The sequence below is a fragment of the Bactrocera oleae genome, chromosome 3 (assembly GCF_042242935.1).
Source record: "Bactrocera oleae isolate idBacOlea1 chromosome 3, idBacOlea1, whole genome shotgun sequence".
Classification (NCBI taxonomy): Eukaryota; Metazoa; Arthropoda; class Insecta; order Diptera; family Tephritidae; genus Bactrocera; species Bactrocera oleae.
Window position 1 is genome coordinate 16,581,422 of NC_091537.1, and position 24,980 is coordinate 16,606,401.

Genomic DNA, 24,980 nt, shown 5'->3' on the forward strand with positions numbered 1-24,980 from the left:
GAGTCCGGTATCTTAATGGGAGGGGTATCTTTATCAGACTCAATAATGCTCTCAATTTTAATATGATAAACGATGGTCCAAACAGTACCCCTCCGATTTGCGCAGAAATAAAAGAACTACGCGATTCTATAAGTAGTTCTTCTGTGAAGATGTTCTACTTTCGACCAATTTAAAAATGATTATTTTTATGGAGGCAGTTGCCACTGTGGACCGTGTTTCGTATTTCACCATGGCACGGGTTTCCAGAAATATCAATTTTCTAACTATAGTATCACGTCTGCCTTTGGTATGTATTCGAAACGAACCCAGATTTTTACCCGCCCAAAAACTGTTAACTCCGTTGCAATCGCCAAAAATATACGCGGATGATTTATATCACTACAACAACAGCAATCACTTTTAAATACCTCCTCGAAGCGATTACTGCCCAACCCACTAATAGAATTCAACGCTGTTTTCAATGACTTACCTCCATTAACGCCGGCCGCCAAGCCGCCCACACCGGTCTTGTCACTTGGCATTGGAAAACGGTGCTTACGTCGACGCATGCGATGTATGCGTGAAGCCAATTGTATCGTTGTCAAAGCATCCGTATGCGACTGTTAGGAAGAAAAGAGCAAAACAACAAAAACGAAAAAACAACAACATTAGTGAAGGAGGCAATGCAAATTGAAAGTCATTTGTCAATCTCATTGTGACGCAAATGAATGGTCGCAAAACGAAGTCGAGAGTCGAATGTGATTTTATGAATGTGCAATAAATTGACCAACCACTCAGTCAGTCAGTTAGCCGATGTAAGTCGCGCAGTCGGCACTTTCATTATGAAATTGTTGTGCAATTAAGCAGCTCAATGCAACAATGGCTGGAGCCGGAGCTGATACACGAAAACTTACCGCTTAAGAGCATACCAATTACGCACAACAACAGCGAACCCGTTATTACATACTCCGACCACTACCACTTCGACAACAACCGTTCACCATACAACACTCACCTGTGTGTGCATCACGTGCGCCATTATGGCGACATGACACGTCAACGGCGCCAGACAATCTTTCAACAGCGGCGTCAATGGATGGTCCTTATTCGGCGGATGCCGTTGTCCACTCAATATCGCCAGCAGTATGTTGCCGATGCCGGAGAGCGGCAGTCCACCATTGCGGTTGGCGCAACCACCCAAATCGATGAGATGCAAACGACTGCGTCCTCCGGCCACTGTTGTGTGAATTGTGTGAATTCGAATGAAAATAAGTGCATTAAAATTTTAGCACGAAAAGTCTAGAGTGCCAGCGTTGCATTATTGGAATTCCAATTATTTTGCAGCGGCTGCGGCGACTACTATATTGAGTACAAAGAAGTAGCGCATGTGCTTACCTCCGCCTTTGCGTGACAAGCTGTACTGGTAGACGTGCAGTGTGAATATCATGGCTGGCTCCAGGCCGCCTTGTGGTCGTCCGGCGAGTGCGGCGTCTAGGAACAATGCGGCACGCTCGGCGGTGGGCGCACGCAATTCGGTGGGTCCGCCAAGAAAGTCATCACGTAAATACACGCCCGGAGAGTCATCGGATTCTGTGTGTTGGATGAGAATTTGAAAAGAAGCAGAGGATTTGCCGAAAAACACGAAGCGATTAATAGCAATTTAAAGAGTTAAAACGACGATAAATTTTGAATGTTAATGAAAAATGGATAATGAAGTCGCAGCATTTTTAAAACTATTTTCTTCTAGAGAATGCATTTATTTCAACTTTTTCTCTAAAGACAATACTTAACTCATACGCTGAAGTACAGAAATAGATTACTTCTACCCCGAGATATGTTTCTACTTTTACTTGGTTCACGTTATAGCTGATGCTCTATCAAATACTAAGCTTTCTTCAAATATGAAGATATTTAATATCTCTCTTTTTTAAAAGAGGCACTAAGCAAAGACCTTTGACAGCTCTTTAAAAAGGGAAATATATAAGGAAATATTTAGAGAACCTGAAAAAATGAGGCGGGAGCACCCTTGCTAAATAAGTACCTCCTCGGTGTTTTCCTATCGATTTACCTTTGATTTTTCTTCAAAACACAAAAAAAAAACTCAAAGAAATATAAGTTCCGCTTCGATTTCATATCTCTTTCTCTTGCTTCCATGGAGTATAACGCCCTTTTTATGAATTTCTGTGACTTATACAAGTAGCAAAATTTGGTTTAAAAAAAATAAGAACACCTCGTAATCCAGGCGAACAAATTACTGCACTGTCAATGCAGTAAAGCTATTAATCGCCGAACTTAAAGTAACTTAACTAATACACCAGCCAATATACATATTTGAAACATCCTCATCTACTTACCAGTCGCATGCGCCGCCAACAAGTCCTTCGAGCTCGAGTCCGGTTTCGTGGCGCTGACACCCAGCGCACTGACGCGCACCGAAAAGCGCGCGCCACTCTTCTGACGCCGCTCATTAATGCCCTTGTACAGCCACGAAATGGCGCAAGGAATAGCACCTAATTCAGTGGGCGGGTTCACGCCACCCAACATGGTTTTCGGTTGACCTGTGCAACGACGAAAAAATATCAAACAAAAATAAGTAGAAAACGAGAAACAGCAAGCAAAAGAGACAATGAAACATAATGGCGAAATACAAAACAAAAAAATGTGAGGAAGAAAAATGTGCGATAAGCGTGTTGAGATTACGATTAATCTACAATTTATTGCACATTTCCCCTTAGTGAGCGCAGAAAAAAGCATAAAAATGATAAAGTAAAAGAGGAAACTTACCGGAATTCGGATAACCAATCGTGAGTAGACAGCCGTCTGAACCTTCCAATACGGCGGGTATCACCTCAGACAAAGCGGAAGCACAGAGATCGGACTGTGGACGAGAAGAAAGCCGGCGAAAGCGAAGGCAGGAGTAAAATAAAAGTTTTAAATAATGACTTGCGCTTGCAAAGGCGTTTGATAAATTGCGACTGTAAGAACTTTTGAGCGCTGATAATTGTGTACACTCACCTGTTGATCCTCAGCCGTGAATAGGCTATCGAAGGCGAACATTTTCGGCGCGGCTACCATGGGACCGCGCTCCTGCGACGTCGAAGACGCGAGCGCGCTCGCTGCCGACGGATCTGTCAGCGTCACTTGACGTTTCTTCTTATCGACCGACATAAAGTGCGGGTGTTCCGTGTCCGTGTGTGCGTCCGAGACACGCAACATCACCTTAACCTGAAAACAACAAAGCACAAAATTCAAGTGCAAATGCAAAATAAATAAAAATTAAAGGAAAAATAAATTATGCGCACAAAAAACTGTTTGTAGCGAGTTTATTATGACTAATGTCGCATATTTATGCTTTGTACTACCGTACCACTTATGACTGGCAACACTGTGTGTGCAACATGAAGCGCTCATACAGTAGCGCTGTGTTGATTGTGATCTTAATTGCTGCGGATTGTAGTTTAAATTAGATTTATGCTTTAACTTCATAATGGGCAGGCGCTTCGCCGCCACCTCGCACAATGTCTAGCGACTTTTTGTTGACAGACCGATATTATTAGCGGTAAATCGTAGGCGGTAATTGGATCGCGTTTTTATGGCACACGTCATGCAATACCCGACTTTGTTATGCTATACTTTACTGCTTAGGCGACTACACACTTAGTTACTTAGGTAGTTAGGTACATATATGCTTAAGTACTTGAGTTATGCTTTGATTGTACTCACCTTGCCGATACCGTAGTTTTCCTTGTTCGCAAGTCGACGCGCCAAACCCGGTGGCATGGGCGGTGGCGCACGCTGTAGCGCCCCACAAAAGCCACCATTTCGTGCGCTGGCGTTTGGCAGTTCGGCGGTGCGACTTTTTGTCGAATTGTGAGTTTGTGCGAGTTTTTGTGCAGCTCTGTGGGAAGAAAGGAATTTATATAGAGTTCGATTAGTTAGTGAAATCGATATTCATAAGTTTTAAGTGAGCTTTAATTTTATGTTACCTTGCCGCAATAGTAAAAGTTTTTGCTGGACATTGTCCAATAGGCATTCATGCGGTGAAGCTTAAAATTTTGACGAACCTAAAGCACTTTAACGATTTAAAGGGTCTTATGATCTTTTATGTAGGAGTTTTTTCCAAACTGAGGTTGCTGCCATTAAGGTAGCAGTAGATTTACTGCTCAGGAGTACAGCCTCCCTCAGAGAAGTGATTATCCACTCTGATAGCAGGGCGGCGATACAAGACTTGAGCTCAGTAAACGTGTTTTCAGGGCTGGTTAAGGAATGTCTAACTTCGTTACAACGGCATCGAGTCTTTTTGTGATAAGACTGGTATGGGTGCCAGGCTACAGCAAAATCGCAGGTAACTGTAAAGCTTACGAGCTGGCAATGAAAGACATCCTATACGCGCTATCAATAGAATGGAAACGGGTCGATGCTCCTCTCTTCTCGTGTGTAAAATATGCTATTACTACTGGATAGCTGGGCTACCATCGGTTCATGCGCTGCCTAATACCCTTTTGGCCCAAGGTCGATCGTAAGAGATCCAGTAAACTCTTTAAGGCTTTGCTCCTCCTTGTTGTGGGGGTTATAACAGGCCATTGCTCTATCGGTGTCATGTTGTAAGGTTGAAAACCTTACCGGAAGGCAGCTGCCGCTGCTATATGGAGAAAGAAGAAGTGGGAATATTTTTAAACTTCCGTCTTGATTGTTAAACGTTTGCGAGATTAAGACTTAAACACTTGCGAGCTCACACTTTCAGATATACCACTGAGCTAGTGGGAATAGAAATTAATCGCTTGAGCAAATTTTTATTGGCCACATGACTCTATGCTGACTTATAAGATCGAATACAGGAGTTCTTTTTTTTATGGCTTCACAAAGGGCTGCATATTGTATAGTAATACAAGTGAAACCTCTGGATTAGCCATCGAACATAACCTAAACTTATAATTCAGTTTTCTATAATTTTAAGACCGATAAATTTCAAAATCTGACCGGGATTTATTTTTATTTCATTTGGTGTTAATCCTTAGGATATTTTGTTTTTTTTCGGAGTGGTAATTGTACAATAGAAGTTTCCAACAAGTGATAATAATGTGAGGTCTGGGATCTGGGTTGTTTCAACTGTTTTTATCAAAATACACAAGTTTATGGCAAGTCCTTAACCTATTGACCAATGTTTTAGAAAAGTTGTAACAAATCTTTAGAAGGCAGTCCGACATTGCTCTCAAAAGGAAGTTATTAGCTTAGAAGCTATAAGAATTATATAATACAAATAAAATTAATTAATTAACAAAAATAAAATAAGTCATATAGTGGTTTCATCATTTTTGAAATTAATACATACAACTTAGGTTCTCAAAAGTTAATACTTAAAAGTTTGTACAAGTTCAAAAAAATGTAATAACTGATATCTTTGTAAATATATAAGTAGCTCTATACATAATAATTATTTTTTATTAAAAAATCGTGATGACTTTTACGAACCCAAACATCTAGATATATAAACAAATATTTAGTATCTTTATATACCCTTATATCCACCTGTGTCCTCCAATCTGAGCACAAAATTTATTAATTACCTTCTATTTGGCCGTCTGGCTGTCAGAAAATATTCCCTAAGTCCAGACAACTTTTCCTACTTTTCGCTATGAAATATGTGTATGCCGGCAGAAATCCTCAAAAGTGTTTTCTCAGCCGAACAAAACCGTTAGTTACGGGTGAAATGAACTGAACGTAACCAGAATAAAGCAAAAAAACAAAATCCGAAAACACAATTATGACTCCCCAAGATAATAACCGTATTAGACATGATGTTAATGCCATTAATTAACACACAACATTAACACACGAAATGAAACCTTTTTAGAAGTGGAGCAGAACATGGCATAGAGGATGTGAAAATACCATATACATACATACATGTGAGGGCATATGCGTCTATAGCAGCAACTTTTGGAAAGGTATTAAGGCACAATGTGTATGCTGTTAATACATATGGTGGATATACATATATGTATATATATTATATATATATAATATTAAAGCCAAAAGGTAGAGAGTAGTAAAGTTAATGCATAAATATAGTGTCACTTCTAATATAAAGTTTATGGTATGTCTAAGTTTTAACGTCGACGAAGTAAAAAAAAGTATAATACGAAAAAAACGGCGATTTCGACTGTTCGCTGCATAACCATCCACAGATACACTTCTTATAGCATAAAAAGGTATGCAAAGATATTTATCTTAATTTTTATCCGTCAGTCTGTATGACAGCGATTTGCTATAGTAGTCCAATCTGAACAATTTCCGCGAAGATTGTACCGCTGTCTTAGATAATAAAATATGAAAAATTTCCTCGATATATCTCGTCAAATGAAAAAGCTTTTCACACAAGCACTTGATTCCGATAATTCAGTTTGTATGGCAGCTGTATGCTATATTGGTCCGATATCGGTGAATCCAATAAATAAGCAGCTTTTTCGGGAGAAAAGAACATGTGCAAAGTTTCAGAGCGATTTCGCTAAAACTGAGATACTGGGAGTTAGTGTATATACAAGCAGATGGACAGACCGACAGGGCTAAATCGACTCAGCTTGTTACGCTAATCATTAATATATAAATTTTATATAGTCTTTGACGTTTTATTCTGGGTATTACAAACTTTGTGGCAAACTGAATATACCCTGTTTAGCGTATAAAATAATGAGGAAGACAAAGAAAAAGACGAGACTGCAAAGGGCACTGAGAGAGGTTAATTATTTGCTGAGTATATTTAATTGATCGAGTTAGGTGTATTTTGTCTGTTGAAATTGTGAAAATGAAAATGAACCCAAACCCTAAAATATGGATGACTATGTCGTAGGTCAATTTCGTTTGATAAAACAGCTGATCATATTGAATTTATTCGCAGCCAACTTCACACTTAACCGCTTTACTGTTATATAAATATTTGAACAGCTGATATAATAAGGCCGATAAGAAAAAAAAATAAATTATGTTGTCTGTTTGGTGGGATTTCAAAGGGATCGTTTATTTTTCTATAACTCTGAAGTGCATTGTGACCAGCTGGACAAATTGAGTAATGCACTCAATCAAAAGTGGGCAGAATTGGTCAATAGAAAGGTGTTGTGTTCCACTAGCATATTGCGAGACAATATGATGATTCGCCAAAAGCTTTTACAGCTTGAATGGGATGCGGTACCACATCCACCATACTCTCCAGACTTGGTACCTTCGGACTATTACTTGTACCTGCATCTTGAGATATTGTGTATGGTTACTTTTGAATAAGTATTAGACCACATGGTCAGTCAACAACGAGAAGTTGAGTAAGTGATAAAAAAGATAGAGATGGTTTAGATTCAGTTAACTTCGATAATCTTGTAAAAAGTTAGTGTTCATGAACCTTAAATTAAACTACAACAAGCTAAAAAAAAGTTTTTTGCAGTTTGTAATAGTCAAAGAGAGCATGATGAACCATACATAGTAAGTACACTGCGATATTGACAGGTTTGAAGCCGCTGGTATATATAATCAATTTTGGATATAGAGTGGACAACAAAACGAACTGTAGAGGAGATCTTTGGAAAAATTAAGAGACCTTCACACATTAGTAACGACGAATTTCGCCTGAGGTTCGCTAGTTGTGCTAGTTTTTAAACGAACTATCGCCTAGTGATAGTAAAAAGGAAAAATATTTTGTGTTCGTTGAAAATATTATAGCAATAAGAACTTGGTTTCATTTCGTGGTGCGAATTTGCGCTAATTTGTGGATTCAGGTAAATAGTGTGACAGCTTTTTCAAGATCATTTAGACTGGTACATCGCCAAATTAAAGCAAGAAAATATTATGAACTTCTCAAAAATACTGCATTAGAGAAAGAGCAAGGCATCAACTTGAATTTAGTATTTTTTGTTTTGCTTAGGCTCTTCTCCACTTTGCTGGAGCTCAAATTTCAATACTTCAAAGCACATAAGACAAGTATTGTCAAGAGAGGCAACTAACCAATAGATATGTGCACAAAGAATTTGAGATAAAATTGATAGGAGCAGAAAAAAGTGAAACTCCCAAAAACACCAAACCTAAAAAAAAAATAAAAAAATATAACCTCCAAAAGTAAAGTAACACCGAATTCGACTGCCTGCCAGCTAGCTGCTCACACATTTCCAAGGATTCACAACACTAGAGCGCCGAGGCACAGTTGCGTTGTATTGTGCTACGCAGCAAAGCGAATGCCACAAAAGCAGTGATAAGCAGCAGACAGTCTTACAGGTACATATACACACATAACAATGATAGCTACAAAATAGTGTAGCATACATTTAGGCGCTGAAGCAAGTTCTTTGCATGAAAGCGAGATACAGCCAGCTGAAAATATTAAAGTCTAAGTCGTCTGCTCTCGTGGCGGCAAAGCAGTAAAAGCCAGCGCTGTGGCACAAGGCAAAGCTGTTTGATGCGCGTGTGTGCAACAAAAACAAAAACAAAAACGGTGAGTTAAGCAAACACAAAGGCTGCTTTTTTCAGCAGCTATGATATTTCACGCTTTGACTATTAAGCATATCACATACTATCACATCGCTGCTGCTGCAGCTGCAGCTTTTGGAAAAAAATATATCATTGTTCCGAGCGTTAAGCAAAGGAACCGAAAAAGGGGTTAAGTTATTCCGGCAAGTGTGTGGGAATTCGGTGAAAAGTGCATGATTTCCCGAATGAAGGCAGCGAGTCGCTTTGGCTTTTCTCTATGCTTTGTGGTTTATTTTCGTTTTTCTACGCTTTGACGTCAATTTTAATATCAGAAATTGTTGTGCGTCGGCATTTGGGCGGAAAGAATTAGAAGTCAATGTCAATGCACTATTCTTTTTTTTTTTTGGAAGAAAAGTAAAAAGTTGTTGAATTTTGGTTTGCCTAAATCATTTAATATGCTGTTTGAAGGTAAAATCAGCGGTGGTGAGCTTTATAATTTTAGAATTTAGTTCCCCAGCCGAGACACGAATTTCATATTGAGACTGATTGATTGCCTAGATTGTTTGTGAACCAGAACCTTAGCTCATAACATATAACAAGACAAAGTTTTTCGGTTAAAATGAAACCAACTCCCATTTGGATATATTGAAGGCTTAATTTTAAAGTTAAAACTATGTAAAGAGATGAATGAATTGCCTGGAGCAAAGCTGAAACCGGAATTCGGAATAAATAATTTTATATTTATAATTTTGAAATATTTGGAAGAAGTAAGTCAAAGTCATAGCCAAAAAAAGTTGAATGTAAATATATAGAAAAGTAAACGATAAAAGTCTGTTGAATTCAAATGAAGATAAACCATACAAACTGCTCTTAGAGCTAAATAATCATTATGCGTGTATCACTTTGGACGAGGAAGCGAAGTTGGAAAGTCTACTTAAGTTTTTCCAACACTCAACGACTTCTACGACTTCTCTTATAGTATAATCAGCCGCTGTAGCCGAGTGGACTACGCTCCGGAGGCGCGTGGGTTCAAACTCGTGCAGTCTAGTCTAGACATGTTTTCTTAGAAGAGTTTATACCTCATCGATCGTACCTCGGCAGACATTTCCAGACGTTAGCTTTTTGGAATCGCCTTAAAAATCTTTTTTTCTCAATAGCCTGACACTAGCATAGCAGTACTAATATTATGAACAGAATTATTTATAGAATTTTCACTTTAAAAAATGCCAACATTTCTTCCAAAATACTATATGTTATAGTCCCTCAAGATTTTTTAATTACCTAAATTGTTTTCTTAAAAACAAGTTTCACTGTAAATCTCAACTAAATTCCAGTCTAATTTTCCCAACTGAAGTAATTACTCAAATTAGTGCTATCGTATTCTATCCTATCTATGAAACAGCTAATCGCAGCATTATAAAGTATTTCCCCAAACAAATCACTGGTGAAACCATTACGACTCTTTAAAGCACCGACGGCACGTACAACAAAATCTAGTGTTTAAATTTTAAAGCGAATATGTTTTGCCAGACAAGAATCCAGTAAAAATGCTTTTACGAAAGGTTCGCAGTGGAAAACATAAAGTTTCTGCAAAGGAAAACAAAACTGGAAATGCCGCAGGACAGTTATACAAAATATATTTAAAAGCACACACACATTCTCACACTCAGCTGTGTTGTTGTAAAACGAGAAGCGTTAGTGGTAGACAGTTGGATAGACAGCTGCAGCGAGTCCTCGAGGGAATACCTGTGTGTTGCGAGTGTACCAAATGAAATATATTTTTTAAGGTGTACGTGTAGCTTTGACGTGATGGAAATAAAGCAACAATGACTGACATGGTCACAAGCCCAATCATACAGTTGGTGGAAAATGCTCTTAAATACATGCGTAGAACAACCCTATGTACATAAATATGTGTGTTTGGGCGGCATAAAAAGCGAGTCTGCTGAGGATTGACAATAGAAAGATAGGTCTCAAATGACGAGACATAATGGACGAATGTTGCGAAAAAAATACTGGAACGCATCAAAAATCAGATATAGGTAAATACATGTACAATTGCCGTGTCTTAGGGTGGGTCGTTTTTCATTTGAAGAAAAAATATATATTTTTATGCCCTGAGCAGGGTATATTAAGTTTGCCACGAAGTTTGTAACACGCAGAAGAAAACGTCGGCGACCCTACAAAATATGTATATAAATAATTAGCGTGACGATGTGAGTGTAATTAGCGATGTCTGTCCGTCTGTCTTTATATACGCGCACTAGTCTCTCAATTTTTGAGATATCGATCTGAAATTTTGCACACGTTATTTTCTCATTTAGAAATCGCTCATCTGTCGGAACCGCCGATATCGGAGCACTATAACATATAGCTGCCATACAAACTGACTGATCAGAAGCAAGTTTTTGTATGAAAAACTACTTTACTTAACTTCACGAAATTTGGTATGCAATATTACTCAAAACAACGGTGTAATCTCCGAAGAAATTGTTTGGATCGAACCACTATAGCATATAGCTGCCATACAAACTGAATGAATGAAATCAAGCGCTTGTATGGAAAGCTTTTCATTTGACGAGGTATCTTCACGAAATTTGATACGGATTAAGGTCGAAGACAATGCTGTAATCTATTACTATGTTCGCACCGAATTGAAATCCTCTTGAAAACACAATTTGTGGATTGTGGAACTAAAGTCGTTCTGACCGATATTGTGTGTTTTCGATGAGTTTTCATTGACAGTTTACACATCTATTTGTTTACATTTGTTATGTACCCTACAAGAACCGTGACGGTCATCTGATGGGTAATATGACAGTCATAGCTGAAAAAATTTTGTCAGCGCGCAGAACAAAGTTTCTATCATTTTCTTAAGAGCCTTGTTTTCTTTCTTTTGTTTGTTTTGTTTTTTCTGAGTCATTGCTGACCATAAATCCGTCATAGCTGAAAATTGTCAGTTAAGACTGAAAAGCTATCAGAAGTGAAAAATTAGTTTGCGCAGTAGATAATATAATTTTTATTTCTTTAATAAATTTCAAACTTTTAATCAAAATTAGTTATATTAATATACTTAAATATAAAAAGGAATGCAACAAAAATATAATAAAATATGAAAATATGAAAATAAATTTTCACTTGATGCCATCTCCTCCTCTCAATAGCTCTGCGTACGTCTTTCTCCAATCAGTGGATAGTTCTGAATTTAAAAATGCAAATGTAAATTAACGGTACTGACATATCAAACGTGAGTGTATTGGTGAACCCATCAGCAGTTTCTTGTAGGGTACGTTTAGGCTAATTTTGGAATGTAAACAAATTGTCAACTGACATTTAGGGCTGGCAAAATATGTCTTCTAATAATATCGATTAAACTAGAGCAGGCACCGATTATAATGAGTGGAATGTAAGTTTTCAAGGGGTTTTCAGCGAAAACTGTGTTTTCGTTTGACAGATTTTGTATGGATGAAAACACAAGTTTTCGCGTGAAAACCTCTTTTGTCTATGAAAACACGAATTTTGTGTCGGTGCGAACATAGTATATGATGAAATTGTTTAGATCGAGTCACTATAGCATATAGCTGGTGAAGAAAGCCTCGGTTGACAGATTTCACAATGAACCTTGCGCCGAACGAACAACTAAGCGTTTCAAGATATCTTGAAAATTAAAATTAATTTTTTATGTGCACTTAGAATCTCTACTCAAACTAAACCGTGCCTCTAAAATGTTTCCATAATTATTGAGATAGAAAAGCAACATGAAATAAAAGCTTAAAGAACATTATATTGAGTTATTACCAAAAAATTTTGTTCCAGAGCTACGGTATAGATTTATATGACCTAAGCTGTTTTAGTTATGTTTCAATTGTATCAAAAATCATCTATCAGGTGAAATTACGATTTTAATAGTGGACCTTTTTCGTGGGTAAACCTTTCCAACAAAAATCATCTTAAATTTTAGAAAATTTTTGTTCATTAATTTTTTTTTTTCAACTATTATATTATAGTCGAAAATCTATAACTCGATTGCAGAAAAATTATATGTTCTAAATCAGTGATTTATTTTAAACCGCCCTAATGTACATATACGAATCCATACACGAAGTACCGTTCTATATAGAAACATAACAATACAACCGAGTTACAGCATACGACAGAGACACAGCCGACACGCATACACAGATATAAAGGCATCCATAAAAGAAATGTCAGCTGCTACGAGACAAAACCAGGTTAAAAGTCTAAAATATGTTAAAGCATATTTCTAGGCGATTTTCAAAACAATTGCGTAGCTTATGGCAGTTAGAGTGGTTCTACGGGCACATTTGCATATAAACATATATATATGGTGTATATTCTGTTGCACTTGTTTATTCTAACTCACTTTGACATGTTGTTATTGGCGCTGACTTTGTTGTGACGCGTGTTCGCCTAAACAATGTTGGACTAGAGTAGCCCTTGTTTTGCCAACTTTGTAGGTCTGCTACACGCTTTAATATCGTAAGTACAATAAAAGTAAAAGGCAAAAAGGAAAACTCCGAAACAATAAAAAGCCAATAGACAATGGAAGAGCCACAAATAATAAAATTGAAGTAAATCTAGTTTCGCATTTAAAGCATACTGTTTATTCCGTAGCAACAAGGAAAGGACTAAATTAATTTTTGTCTAAGAATTATTTTCAGAAGGAATAATGTTGAATTTATCACATCAAGTTCAGGTGTGAAAATCATGTAAATTACACAAGCTCATAGCCCTAAAGAGTTCATTCGGTGGATGAGTAAACTAAGATCTGAGATACTCTAATCTAAGTCTTTCGAAAATTACACCAAGTCCCCAACTCTTCATTCAAACGACACATAAGTGTGTTAAGAGACGAGGGAACCCAATAAAATGAAAACAATTAAAGCAGTGGTGAGCAAAAAATTTAACTCCGGGGGCACACGGCAACAACATCAGTAAAAATTAAATAATATTAAATCAGTAAAAATTACAAAAAAAGTTTCGTTTCAAACTTATATTTGTACTAAAGTAACAACAAAGCAATGTTTGCTATACCGAAGGGAAATCGAGCTAATATCAGCTAGCAGTGAATAAACGACGGGGATATCGTTAGTTTCGACTGAGTAACCGCGAATCAGACAGAGCCAGCGCTAGTCAACTTGCTTGCTTAAAAGTGATGTTGTTGCGTGCCAAACGGAGTTATTTGATGGTGTTGAAAGCGGAATAGAGCTAAGTGAGATATGGCGTGAGCACTCCCGATTTAAAGTCTTTAGTAATGGCAACACACTCCAAGAAATTTTATTTTATAAAATTAAATAGGCAATGGTACTGGAATGCATAGAAAAGCTAAACAAGATTACCACGAGGAATCGTGTACTGCTAGCATGGATCTCTAGACACAGGTATTGAGATAAACCGAGGTGGCTAACATTTGGCTTAGGAAACGGCGGCAATCAAGCTAAAAGGAACTTAACCTTTTCTTGCAGAGGTTCACATACCTTCAGAGAAGCTCCAGCTAGTAGAAAAGAAGGGAAGGGATCGTTATTAGCTGTAATTGTCTGAACCCAATTAATATATGTAGGAGTAAGTAGCTTTCAGTAAGAACTCTGAGCTGTTAATATTTTTCCCGAAATTACTATATTACATAAAAAATCTTGTGATAAATGTTCAACTAGTGAGCACTTAAAGACCGTTAAGACTTGTCAGTACAATTTTGCTAACGACTAATAGTATAACTGTTCAAGCGCCAACACAAACTCGAGTTTAAGGCTATGTGTTTATGAACAACTGCCATATGCTTTTATAACAAACTTCATTGACACTAAAGCTTCAGTAGTATCAAGTCAAACTACTTGGTAAACCGGGTTATATCTCCATAACTTGCGAAAAAATGGAGTTTATGAAAATTTACGGTACCTTTTTATGGTAAACTCCGTGTTTGTGATTAGTGTTTAATACTATACACCAAAGACGCCAATAAACTCGAGTTTCTGGCACAACGTAAATGTAATAAGAAAAATAACAGCCATAACCTCACTTAACTAACAATACACTCCCATACAATTGTGAAAGGAACACGATAAGTGCAACAAGCGGGCTAAAAATCAAAATGGCATTTATTAAAAATCTCATTAGGTAAATGGTTTTATGTTGTAAACTCAGTTTGTTGCGATTTATGGCATGCGATGCACAAGAAAAACTGAAAATAAAAGTGGTTAGGAGCAGGGTTGCCACAGTGCCAGAGGGCGTGCGCGTAATGCGTTTTTGCTGATAACAGTGCTGCTTGCCGATGGCAAGAATGGTAATTGCTGCTTTTCGGTGGCACTAGTAGGCTCTCAACCGCTCCAACAGCATAAATATGTATACTTATGTATGTAAGCTGCTACACCACCAATCATAAGTATATGAGTGGTGCGGCGTTAAAATCGCATTATGCAAGTATTTGTGGAGTTTCAACATGAAATGCGTCAAAGCCGAAAAGTGGATAAATGAAGTAGGAAATGGGTGAGTTCGAGAGTCAGCTGAGTTAGTGGTGTGCAGCGCCTATGAAAATGCTGAGCGGTGAGAGAAAAGCGTTTGCATTTTACGAGGTGATAAATTTTCGCTTTGCATGAGTGTGTTTGTGTACAATATATATACTCGTATATATATATATATATATATATATATATAAATCTGTATGTCTGTATATACTGAAAGTACACACCCTAGCAAGTATATTCAACTTGCTAAACCAATTTAATATTTCCTCGCTCACTCGCTTGCAATTTATGGCTTTGATCGTAAATAATTTTATGTCTCTCAATTCGTCGTACTCTTTTCACAATTTTTTTTCGGCTGCGCTTTGTTAGAGTTTAGCTTTTTCGTAGCATTTTTCCGCTTGATTTTCGCATTTGTCGTGTCACTTTTTCACTTTACTCAAAGCATAATGAGTTTTTAAAAGTCCCGCTATAAAGCTGAGAGGGTCCTAAAAAATTTAAGCGCTGGTAAATATTTAGTAGCTTTGCAAGTTATCAAGTGTGCATAAAATTATCGATTATATCGAGTACAAGTAAAAACTCTTCAAGAAAACAGTGGAAAGGAGCAAAGAGATATGCCGTAAATCTAGCTAATTCGAAAGAGTTTTCGCTAAGCCCTAGCGGATATACAATACTGACCATTTAAGTAAGTGTTAATATTGATTAGAGATAAATTTGTGTACTAAAATTTTATGCTAACATTTTATTGTTCCGGTTTTCAATTTGGAGATTTGAAGCGGCATACGATAGAGAAATTCATATTGCTGGTGTGAAAAATCTTAAATCTCTTTTTAATCTTAAGAGACCACTTCGAAAATTGTATTTAGTTTTATGTAAGCAATATTCTTATTAAATAATATCAAAATAGGCATTAAGAGAAATTTGTACATGTGTTCTTTTATAAGCCCTTTTCGATTCGCTATTGCTCTACTCGCTAAATTTGTGGTTTAAAAAATTTACATGTGAGAGCGTTTAAATGCTTCCTAAAAGTGGTAGAATCGCTTTTATTCCAAATCTTTTCCATTATGCCGATTAATCTTATTTATACCAGTTTCGATTTATACCAGTTTCGATGTATACCACTTTTGCTTTATACCAGTTTTTTTTATCGCTTCGCTACTCTTTGAGCTAAACGAAAATGACATTATATTTTCAATTCTAATGAAAAAGTGTCTTCTTGAACTGAAATTAGTAGTAGTACTTTTCCGATGACGAACAAAAATATCACTTACATTTGGGTCTCAAAGTTTTTAAATAAAAAAATCACAAATCAACAAAAATTTTACGACAGCGTTGCCTAGTACTAATTAAAAAATATTAAAATATATTTTTCCTATTTCAAAATGATAAAATTTCACTCGAATTATTTTATATGTATTGTATATTACAGTATGACTCTGACCACATTTGCTACACAAAAGAATTTTCGCAATTTCATTGCAATCAATAAACCGCAATTTCGAAATTACTGTTTGTCTGCTTACCATTTTAATTATTTATTACACAAGAAGCACAGCGAAAAGATAAAAAAGAAAAACTTAAACAAGAAGTGTCAGGTAACTTGACTTTTGCTAGCTGCTCTAAATTATTTATTAACGGTGAATATTAAGGAAGAGTAGGTGTGGGTTTAGATGGAGTTAAGTACATGAGCATGACACAGAGGAGTCAAATTGAAAAACTATAATGAAAGTATAAATTGAAATGGACGTCCTTTATTGGCAACCTAAAAGTTTAGGTCTCTTTAATTAAAATGGCTTGACTTATAGATTTCATGAGCAATCCTTTATATATACTTAACAGGATATAAGATCGGCCTAATATCTTGCAAGGCGGCTTATATAGAAGTCGATCAATAAATTGTGAAATTCGCACATCATTACATAAGCTGTCTTCAATTCGTCCAACCGTTACTCTCCAGCGAATCGAACAAACTATAACAGATTCTGAAACAAACGGGCAATACTGTAGTGTTATGATACTTTCTTAGTGTAGAACTTCGAAATTTCGAGTTAAAAAAACGTTGATGTATCCTTTTATTTTGGTGTTCTATAAATTTCTATAATTGTTTTTAAAAATTAAGTTTCAGAAATATAAGAAGCAAAGAAATTTGCATTTTCATTTGTCAGTTAAATCATTCAGAATAGTAAAACCGATCTAAATTATGCAAAATAAAGCTTGGTAACATTGAAGATAGCGGCTATGCCACTTTATTAAGGTATCCGCATAATGTCTTGTACGAGTTCAGGTCAATAACTTTGTTTTTGCTATAATAAATAAATGATTGAAAAGTAGCGAATCGAATAAACTGGTATAAATTACAATTAACACAAATCATAACTGGTATAAATAATACACGGCATAAATTACAACTTGCATAAATTATAATGGATACAAATCACAAATGGTATAAATTACAACATGTATATGAATCAAAAATAGTATAAAATGCAACTGGTATAAACCACAACTGGTATAAATGATACATACTAGCACTATTTTAATAAAATATTCGTAATTATCACATATTAATTTATCGACAATTTTCAGTATACAAATCTGTTGATGAGTTATAAATTTGTTGCATTGAATGGAAATGAATAATTTTGTGGTTGCTTCACACGTAAATTTTTTAATAAAAGAGTGAAGCTCAATCGTAGTGGGCACAGAACTGGCGAATCGAAGAGGCCTAGTATTATGCCAATTACCTTAATTTTTACAACTTAAATAGTTAAATTACTTTTTATTTGTAGACTTTAAACCGGCCCGCTTTAAAATTCGTTGAGAGCGGTATTTGAGCGAATGACACTCAATAAATTCTCTTCTTAATGCTTGTTTTCAGTTCAATAAGCGGATATAAATATAAATATTATTGATTTCCACACACTTATACATGTCGACCAAATTTGTCGTTTGACAAAAGTGTCTAAATGTTCTCCACAACTTGCCACATATTAGAAGAGCTGCCTTGCACGAGCCAAACTAATATTGCTTTATTGAATTTCTAGCCAAAAGGCTTAGATTTGCGAGCTTCTAAGTGCACAAGTGTGTTTATATCGAAGAAATTTCATGTGTGCATATTTCTTGCAAGAAAACTTAGCTCAACAGAGTCAGCCGCCTAATCATGCTGTCGAAGTTCGAAGCACGTTTTGGGAACTTTCTGAAGAGCACATGCTTAGGATGCAGTGAAATGTTAAGGAAGAAGCGAGTATATATAAAAACAAAAAAGGATGACAAAAATAAAAGTAAAAGCAAAACGAAACCAAAAGAATGACAAATATTATATAAAAAAGTAATTGTGCAAGAACAACAGCTAAGAATAACAAGAAGAAAAGGCTAAAGAGAGTAGGTATAGAGACGACGAGAGGCTAGTTGTCTTCGTTGCAGTAACGTGCTTGCAATTTCGTCACAACTTTTTCGGTTGTTTACCAAAGTAATAACAACAAAAACCATCCAAAAAGCAACAACAGCCAGTACAAAGAAAGTTTGTGACAAAACAATTTCGGGAAAAAAGGTAAAGCAAAGAAAGAATTACTTGCTCCAGAAACTAAATATGCGCGCAAGTAAGTAAGTAGGCGGCCTCAAGCAGTAAAAGAAGGCAGAGTATTACAAGCGACCAACCGATATAACGAAAGCTTTCTTCATACAACTTTTGTTTGTATTTGTCTAGGCTCTTTGCCGAACGCCGCTACCGCGCGTTACAGCGATATTCTTCTTCAAGTGAGCGCCAGAATGCTGTTTGGAATTTTTGCGACGTGCAAACATGCGACATCTTTTAAGCCCAAGAGATATAAAAACCTTTCTTTTTCCACCCAACCTCCACCACCGCAACAACAGTTTACTTTTAATTTCTTTTCCATTTCTTCATTGCCTACATTGCAATTTTCCTTCATCCCCTCTAGCAAATCACCACTGTTTTACGGCATTTTGTGGTTGTATTGGTATAGGTGGATGTCTAGGGACGCTGCCGCTGCTCATTATTTGTCTGCTGCTGCAGCGCTGGGCAAGTGGCAAAGTAATAACGAAGGTTACGTATACGCACAGCATAGCCAACATAACAGTGACCGCTGAAGAAGAAGTTGTAGAAGAAGAAGTAGTGGAAGACGAAGTGGTAGGCAGCAAACGCCGAACAATTGCTTGCGGTATTTTTAGTATTCCATTTGTGTACGAGTGGTTGATAGTTACTTCATGCATTCAGCCGCTCATTCAATACCGCAAATAATCAAGAAATACGCTCGCCTGCTTCGACGGCTATTCAAAAGTGTAAGGAAAGGTTCTTTTCGAGGTTCTGCCAGTTAGACTGTGTGTTAGTTGTTTGGAGAAAGGGTAACTAGCAACGCCGTTGGGTATTATAGGTATTTTCTCAGTGTAGTTAGTATTGTTGCAGTTGGTGTTAGTGACTTAGAAAGCAGCAGCATACGTGGTTGTGGGTGTGTTAGGTAAAGCGGAATTTTTATTATTCCAAAGCAGAAATTTGTTGTGGGACCGTTTTCTCTTCCTTTTAGTTATTGTACGTTTGTTCTATGAGTTTATTACTTATTTAAACAACGTTTTTAACTGTCGTGGGTTGAAAGTTGTTTACCAGCGTGTTGGAGGCGTTATAAATATGCTTTGTCACAAAAGGTCATAAACAATTTAAGAACTAATTTTTATTTCAAAATAAGTGATTTATATAAAAATGAAATAGGTCACTCAATTTAGTATGCAAAAAAGTTTAAAAGTACTAAATAGAAGAGCTAGAGAACAAAAAATGAAAGGTATAAAGATGGATACGAATTTTAATGAATTTTGTAAAATTATATTTGATTATTTTTAGCGTTATCTGGGTTTAGAAAAGTCGAAAATTACATAATTTGTAAATTTGTACTAACATAAATATAAGTAAGGATAGTGCATAGACCGTTTTCACCAATTCGGGGTCCAAACTAAAGGGTGTCCAAGTATATACATATATTCTCCTTATTTAAGAAGATAGGTTAAGATATTTTTCTTACTAAGCCATATAACTTTTTCTTACTAACCCAACTAACCTGTTACAACGTCAATACGAATATCTAAAATCATTATGTGAGGTTTATGAGGTCCACGAGAAACACTAAAGTAATTTTATCCATCTTTGGTACCAGACTACATTCCGATAACAATGTACTAGTTCATATTTCATCAAGGTATCTCATAATTTGACCGATATTTTTGGTATAAAGCCAGCAATAGAGACTGCGGTTCTCATATTCGGTATAAATGAACCAGAACAGTTATGTCTTAATTTCTACCATGTTTAAATAAGCGTTGACATATATTAGATGCACTATCTGTGCAAAGTTTTATTTCGATATCTTCATTAATGTTTGATTACTCCAACGTAAAGCGAAAGCATCTGGCGGGGTTGCCAGATTTAATCCCTTTTCAAACTGTAATGTTACAATGTCAAAAAAATGTTATGTACCAAATTTGTTTAAAATTGGTCGAACGGTTACTGACAAATGGCATTTCGTCTAAAAGTACCACTTCTATTGCTCAACTGTAATACCAATTCACAATACAAATTGACCTACAAACTTAACGCCTAAAATTTATTGTTTCGGATATCTTTTATTAGACAGTTATCGGCCATTTACTAATTGTAAACACAACCATTGTATGAGAGGTGGGCGTGGTCAATACCCGAGTTCAAAAATTTTCATATTCAGTAATGATTTTTTATTTTAGTTTTCCAACTAAATTTGCTGCGTAATTTTCAGATATGAATATTTAATTTATTAGAGGGCGGGGTCACGCCTACTTTTCAATATATTTTAGACACTGCGTTTCTTCCTAATTTGTACCAAATTTGGGTTTTGTGACATAGTTGTTGTGATTTAGTTATAGCAGTTTGTATTTTTTTTTATTAAGAATATTATGTAGGCGTGTTAATAGTCCAAATGTAGGCGTGTTAATAGCTGCAATATGTTTTGTGTCAAAGAATAAATATATCAAGTTATCTTCATATTTACTCAAGCAGACGGATGGACAGAGAGACATACAGAATTTAAACGTCTGATCGCTCCGAACCTTTATAGATATATACATTTATATAACTCCATATCTATGTTCTTTAGTTTTAGGTGTTACAAGCAACCGTGAGGTGAGCAAAAACTATTACATCTATGCAATTTTTGGCGAATTCATGAAAAATATATTCAAAATATTGCCAAAATATTTCAGTTTCAAAAATTCGTTTATTCTTACTAATTTCCACACCACTCTAAACATGCCACATGCCGCATTTGTATACACACAGTTTAAAATGTCTACGCCTTTTGTTTTAAAATTTCGTATTCCGCTCAGCTTCGCCATCGATTGCTATTGAAAGCAATATAAATGACTTTTGATATAAGGGATAACAGCATTTTTTTGGGCGCCTATTTGTTTCTGCTGCTATAAACCTTTGCCACGGACTCAGCTATTAGTTTGATTAATCGTGTTTTAGGCCATTTTATTTGGAATTTTTTTCGTTTTTTTCACATTCCTTACATTCGCATTTCATATGTCATTCGATTGGAATTCAGCAGTTGTTGCTACGGCTCGCCGAAGGATGCCTACCAAATTTGGACCCTTTTTCGTGGTGTCATCTTTTGAATTCCAATCAAATGGCGTTTGAAATTCAAAAATGAAATTTTTCATTTTTATTAATGCAGCAAAGGCATGACGGCATTTCAATGAAAATAAATGATAAAATATATTAATAATCGTTAATACTGAGTGAAGTTTATACTTGTATAATATATTTTTCAACAGAAAGAAATTAAAAAATAAGAGGGGAAGAAAAAAGTAGCATTTTTTATGAATTAAAGGTAACTTTTTAGAATAATTCGGTAGGTCATATTAGAGTATGAGATAAATATATTTTTGTAGTGGTTAAAGAAGCTCACAGTCAAAGCTAAAAATGAAATGCTGAAAGTAATCTCTGTGGGAAAGATTTTGTCAGTATGCTCAGAATCGAATATACGTAGCTCAAGTAACTGTAATTTGAGTTTTCAAAAAAAAAAAATTATTCATTTGTCTGCATTATTGTTGTCGTCTTAGAAATGGTCCCTATTGGATATTATGAATTTATGCCAGCGCTTCTTCCAGTCGTCGAAACACTATTCAAACCCGATTTTTGGGATAGCCTTTAGCTCTTTCAGTGATGCGCTTTTAATGTCAGCTATGCTTGTAAAACGACGGCTTTTTAAGTTTCTCTTTTTTTTGGAAATAAAAAAAAATTGCCATAGAGCCATGTCTGGCGAATATGAAGGCTGGGGTATCGTTACAGTATTGTTTTTGGGCAGGAAGTAAGCAGTGAGTATAGCTGAAAATCATACTTCAGAGGCATGTATATCAACATGAAAAAATTTTGACATTTGGTCTCTTCAAAATCGTGAATGTTTGATTTTAAAATTCCCGTTATTTTTTTAACATAAAAAAAGAATCGCGTATTTGTCACTCTGTGTTTTTAGCCCCAACTCGAGATTAATAATATGAACTTTCTTATGGTAAGTTAAGAGAGTATAGTTATATTATACCAGCCTATTGAATTTATACCAGTTGTTTGTTCGATTTTCCATTCTACTATTTAATAAAACTTTGCCATTTTATATGCCTCTGATAATAATAGTTTGCTTTTTTATACAATTGGTTGCTCGATTTGCTACCCTGCATAGTTTGGCGAATCGAAGAGAGCAAAAGTAATGAAGGAAGCTACTAAAGATTGTTCTTTTTTTTATAAATTTCGTGCGAAATTAAATTTTGATTCGAAAACATAATAATCTGATATTGAGTTTAAGAACTCTTGAGGAAAAATTTGTGCTGCTCGCTTTCCTGCATTTTATTTAATGCCGCATTAGTATAGTAAGAGCATAAATACAAATAGAGGCCGCAGAACAAAACTCGATATAAAATTACCAAATAAAGTGTATCCCTTACGGTATTGGAAGTGCATAAGCGTAAATTTCTTGAAAGTGTACCAAAAATGATTGAACAAAGTATCCGGCTGTCGGAGATTTATCTTTTTTTAAAACGTTATATGATAAATTAATGAAATCAACTCGTTATACTAACAAACTGCCAAATCTTCTCACTTTTTCAAAACCAAAAGTATTTCCTAAGTATTTATTCGCCTACAAACAAATTAGCCATATGAGTATGTAGAAAGCTTACAGCGAAAATACTAAAGTGTTTTTCGCTTTCATTCAAGTACAAAGCTCTAAAGAGTCAAGTGTTTACGTACAGTCTTAAATAAGTATGACATTAGATTAAAAAATATATAAATAAAAACTACTCTTATCCATCAAGGTACTTTAAAAGTCGCTGACTGCTAGAATTTTTTGTATAATGAATGCACAATATGAAAATGAGTGAATGAGTAACATTTATATATTATATAACTTATGCTACTAAATGTAAAACACAGTATCTTTGAATAGTAATGAGAGATTCAAACGAAAAGAAGGTCAAGAAATGTAAACATGTATACCTTGTTGAGACATAATAGGAAAAGATGAATAGACGTTAGGCTATAAGTTAGTACAATAATTACATAAGTGAGTTACATAGTCTTGAGGCCGTTGTGGCTTAAAACATAATTACTAAATGAAAAAAAAATTTCAAAAAAGTATTTTATTTAATATGGTAGCCAAGTGATTAAATTAAGAACTTAACTTTGTGGTAAGTACAGTTTTAAGGCGTATTTTGATTACAGCGCCATCTTACGAATATTTATACTCTCGCAACCTGTTGCTACAGAGTATAATAGTTTTGTTCACCTAACGGTTGTTTGTATCACCTAAAACTAATCGAGTTAGATATAGGGTTATATATATATAAATGATCAGGATGAAGAGACGAGTTGAAATCCGGGTGACTGTCTGTCCGTCCGTCCGTCTGTCCGTCCATCCGTCTGTCCGTCCGTCCGTCTGTCCGTCCGTCCGTGCAAGCTCTAACTTGAGTAAAAATTGAGATATCTTTATGAAACTTGGTAGACATGTTTCATGGTACCGTGAGACGGTTGGTATTGCAGATGGGCGTAATCGGACTACTGCCACGCCCACAAAACGCCATTAATCAAAAACAAATAACTTGCCATAACTAAGCTCCGCAATAAGATACAAGACTGTTATTTGGTACACAGGATCACATTAGGGAGGGGCATCTGCAGTCAAAATTTTTTTTCTCAAACGAGTATACCATCTGACTTTGCGAGAGTATAAAATGTTCGGTTACATCCGAACTTAGCCCTTCCTTACTTGTTTTTATTTTATTTTATTCTACGTGATAAATATTCGAGCCAAGCAGAAACTAATGCTAACTTTGATGTGAACAGTTTTGTAAACAGGTATATTATTTAGACTTTTTTTTTGCTTTTTTTGGAAATTATATAGACAAAAAGATCTGTTGCTGCTCAGCGGACAGCCAAGACTTATCCTAGCATTTTTGCAATAATTTAATCTACATTACAGTACACATACAGTATAAGTATGCCTAGATGCATCCACATACAAATCTTCATTAGAAAATTTACTACAGCAGGTTATTAATCTATATTTTATAAGCTCTCTTTCCAAAGCTGTTGAAATGTTACATCATAAAAGCACCTCTTGTCGGCAGTAGCATGAATATTTTACCGACTGATGAAAAACGAAGAAAAAAATTAATAGCAATTATAACAGGCCACATAAGTGCAAAGTAGAAAAAAATGCCAGCAGAGATGCGAAAGTAGGGCTATCAGTGTTGCCAAGCTATAAAAAAGTGTGAAAACAAGCAAATTAAACAATTTTGTTGCAACATGGGTTTCGAATTTCCGCTACGCTGTGGCCAAATGCGCTCGTATTTACTTTAATAGCTCAAAAGTGTTAATACGCGTATTCGGTAACACAGCTCAGTGCATTTCTCACACAAGGTATACGATGACCCTGTAGAAAATGGTGGGTTGGTAAGTTTTTCTTCTCCTTAAAGCATCCAAAATATGAAAACATACTGGAATCGATTTGAAAGGTGTTCATGTGTCCCAAAAAAAGC

General features: G+C 35.8%; 1 protein-coding gene across 2 annotated transcripts in view; it reads right to left on the minus strand.

Annotated features, from left to right (window-relative positions):
- Positions 1–24,980, minus strand: part of LOC106627498 (kinesin-like protein CG14535) — a 199,443-nt gene that overhangs the window by 4,243 nt on the left and 170,220 nt on the right. For both annotated transcript variants that reach the window (XM_036366861.2, XM_014247635.3), the window contains 7 exons: positions 3,703–3,877; positions 2,995–3,204; positions 2,764–2,857; positions 2,334–2,537; positions 1,375–1,569; positions 995–1,215; positions 470–599 (listed from right to left, as the gene is read on the minus strand). In XM_036366861.2, the coding sequence (XP_036222754.2) occupies positions 470–599; positions 995–1,215; positions 1,375–1,569; positions 2,334–2,537; positions 2,764–2,857; positions 2,995–3,204; positions 3,703–3,877 (1,229 nt within the window). The remainder of the gene's footprint in view (positions 1–469; positions 600–994; positions 1,216–1,374; positions 1,570–2,333; positions 2,538–2,763; positions 2,858–2,994; positions 3,205–3,702; positions 3,878–24,980) is intronic.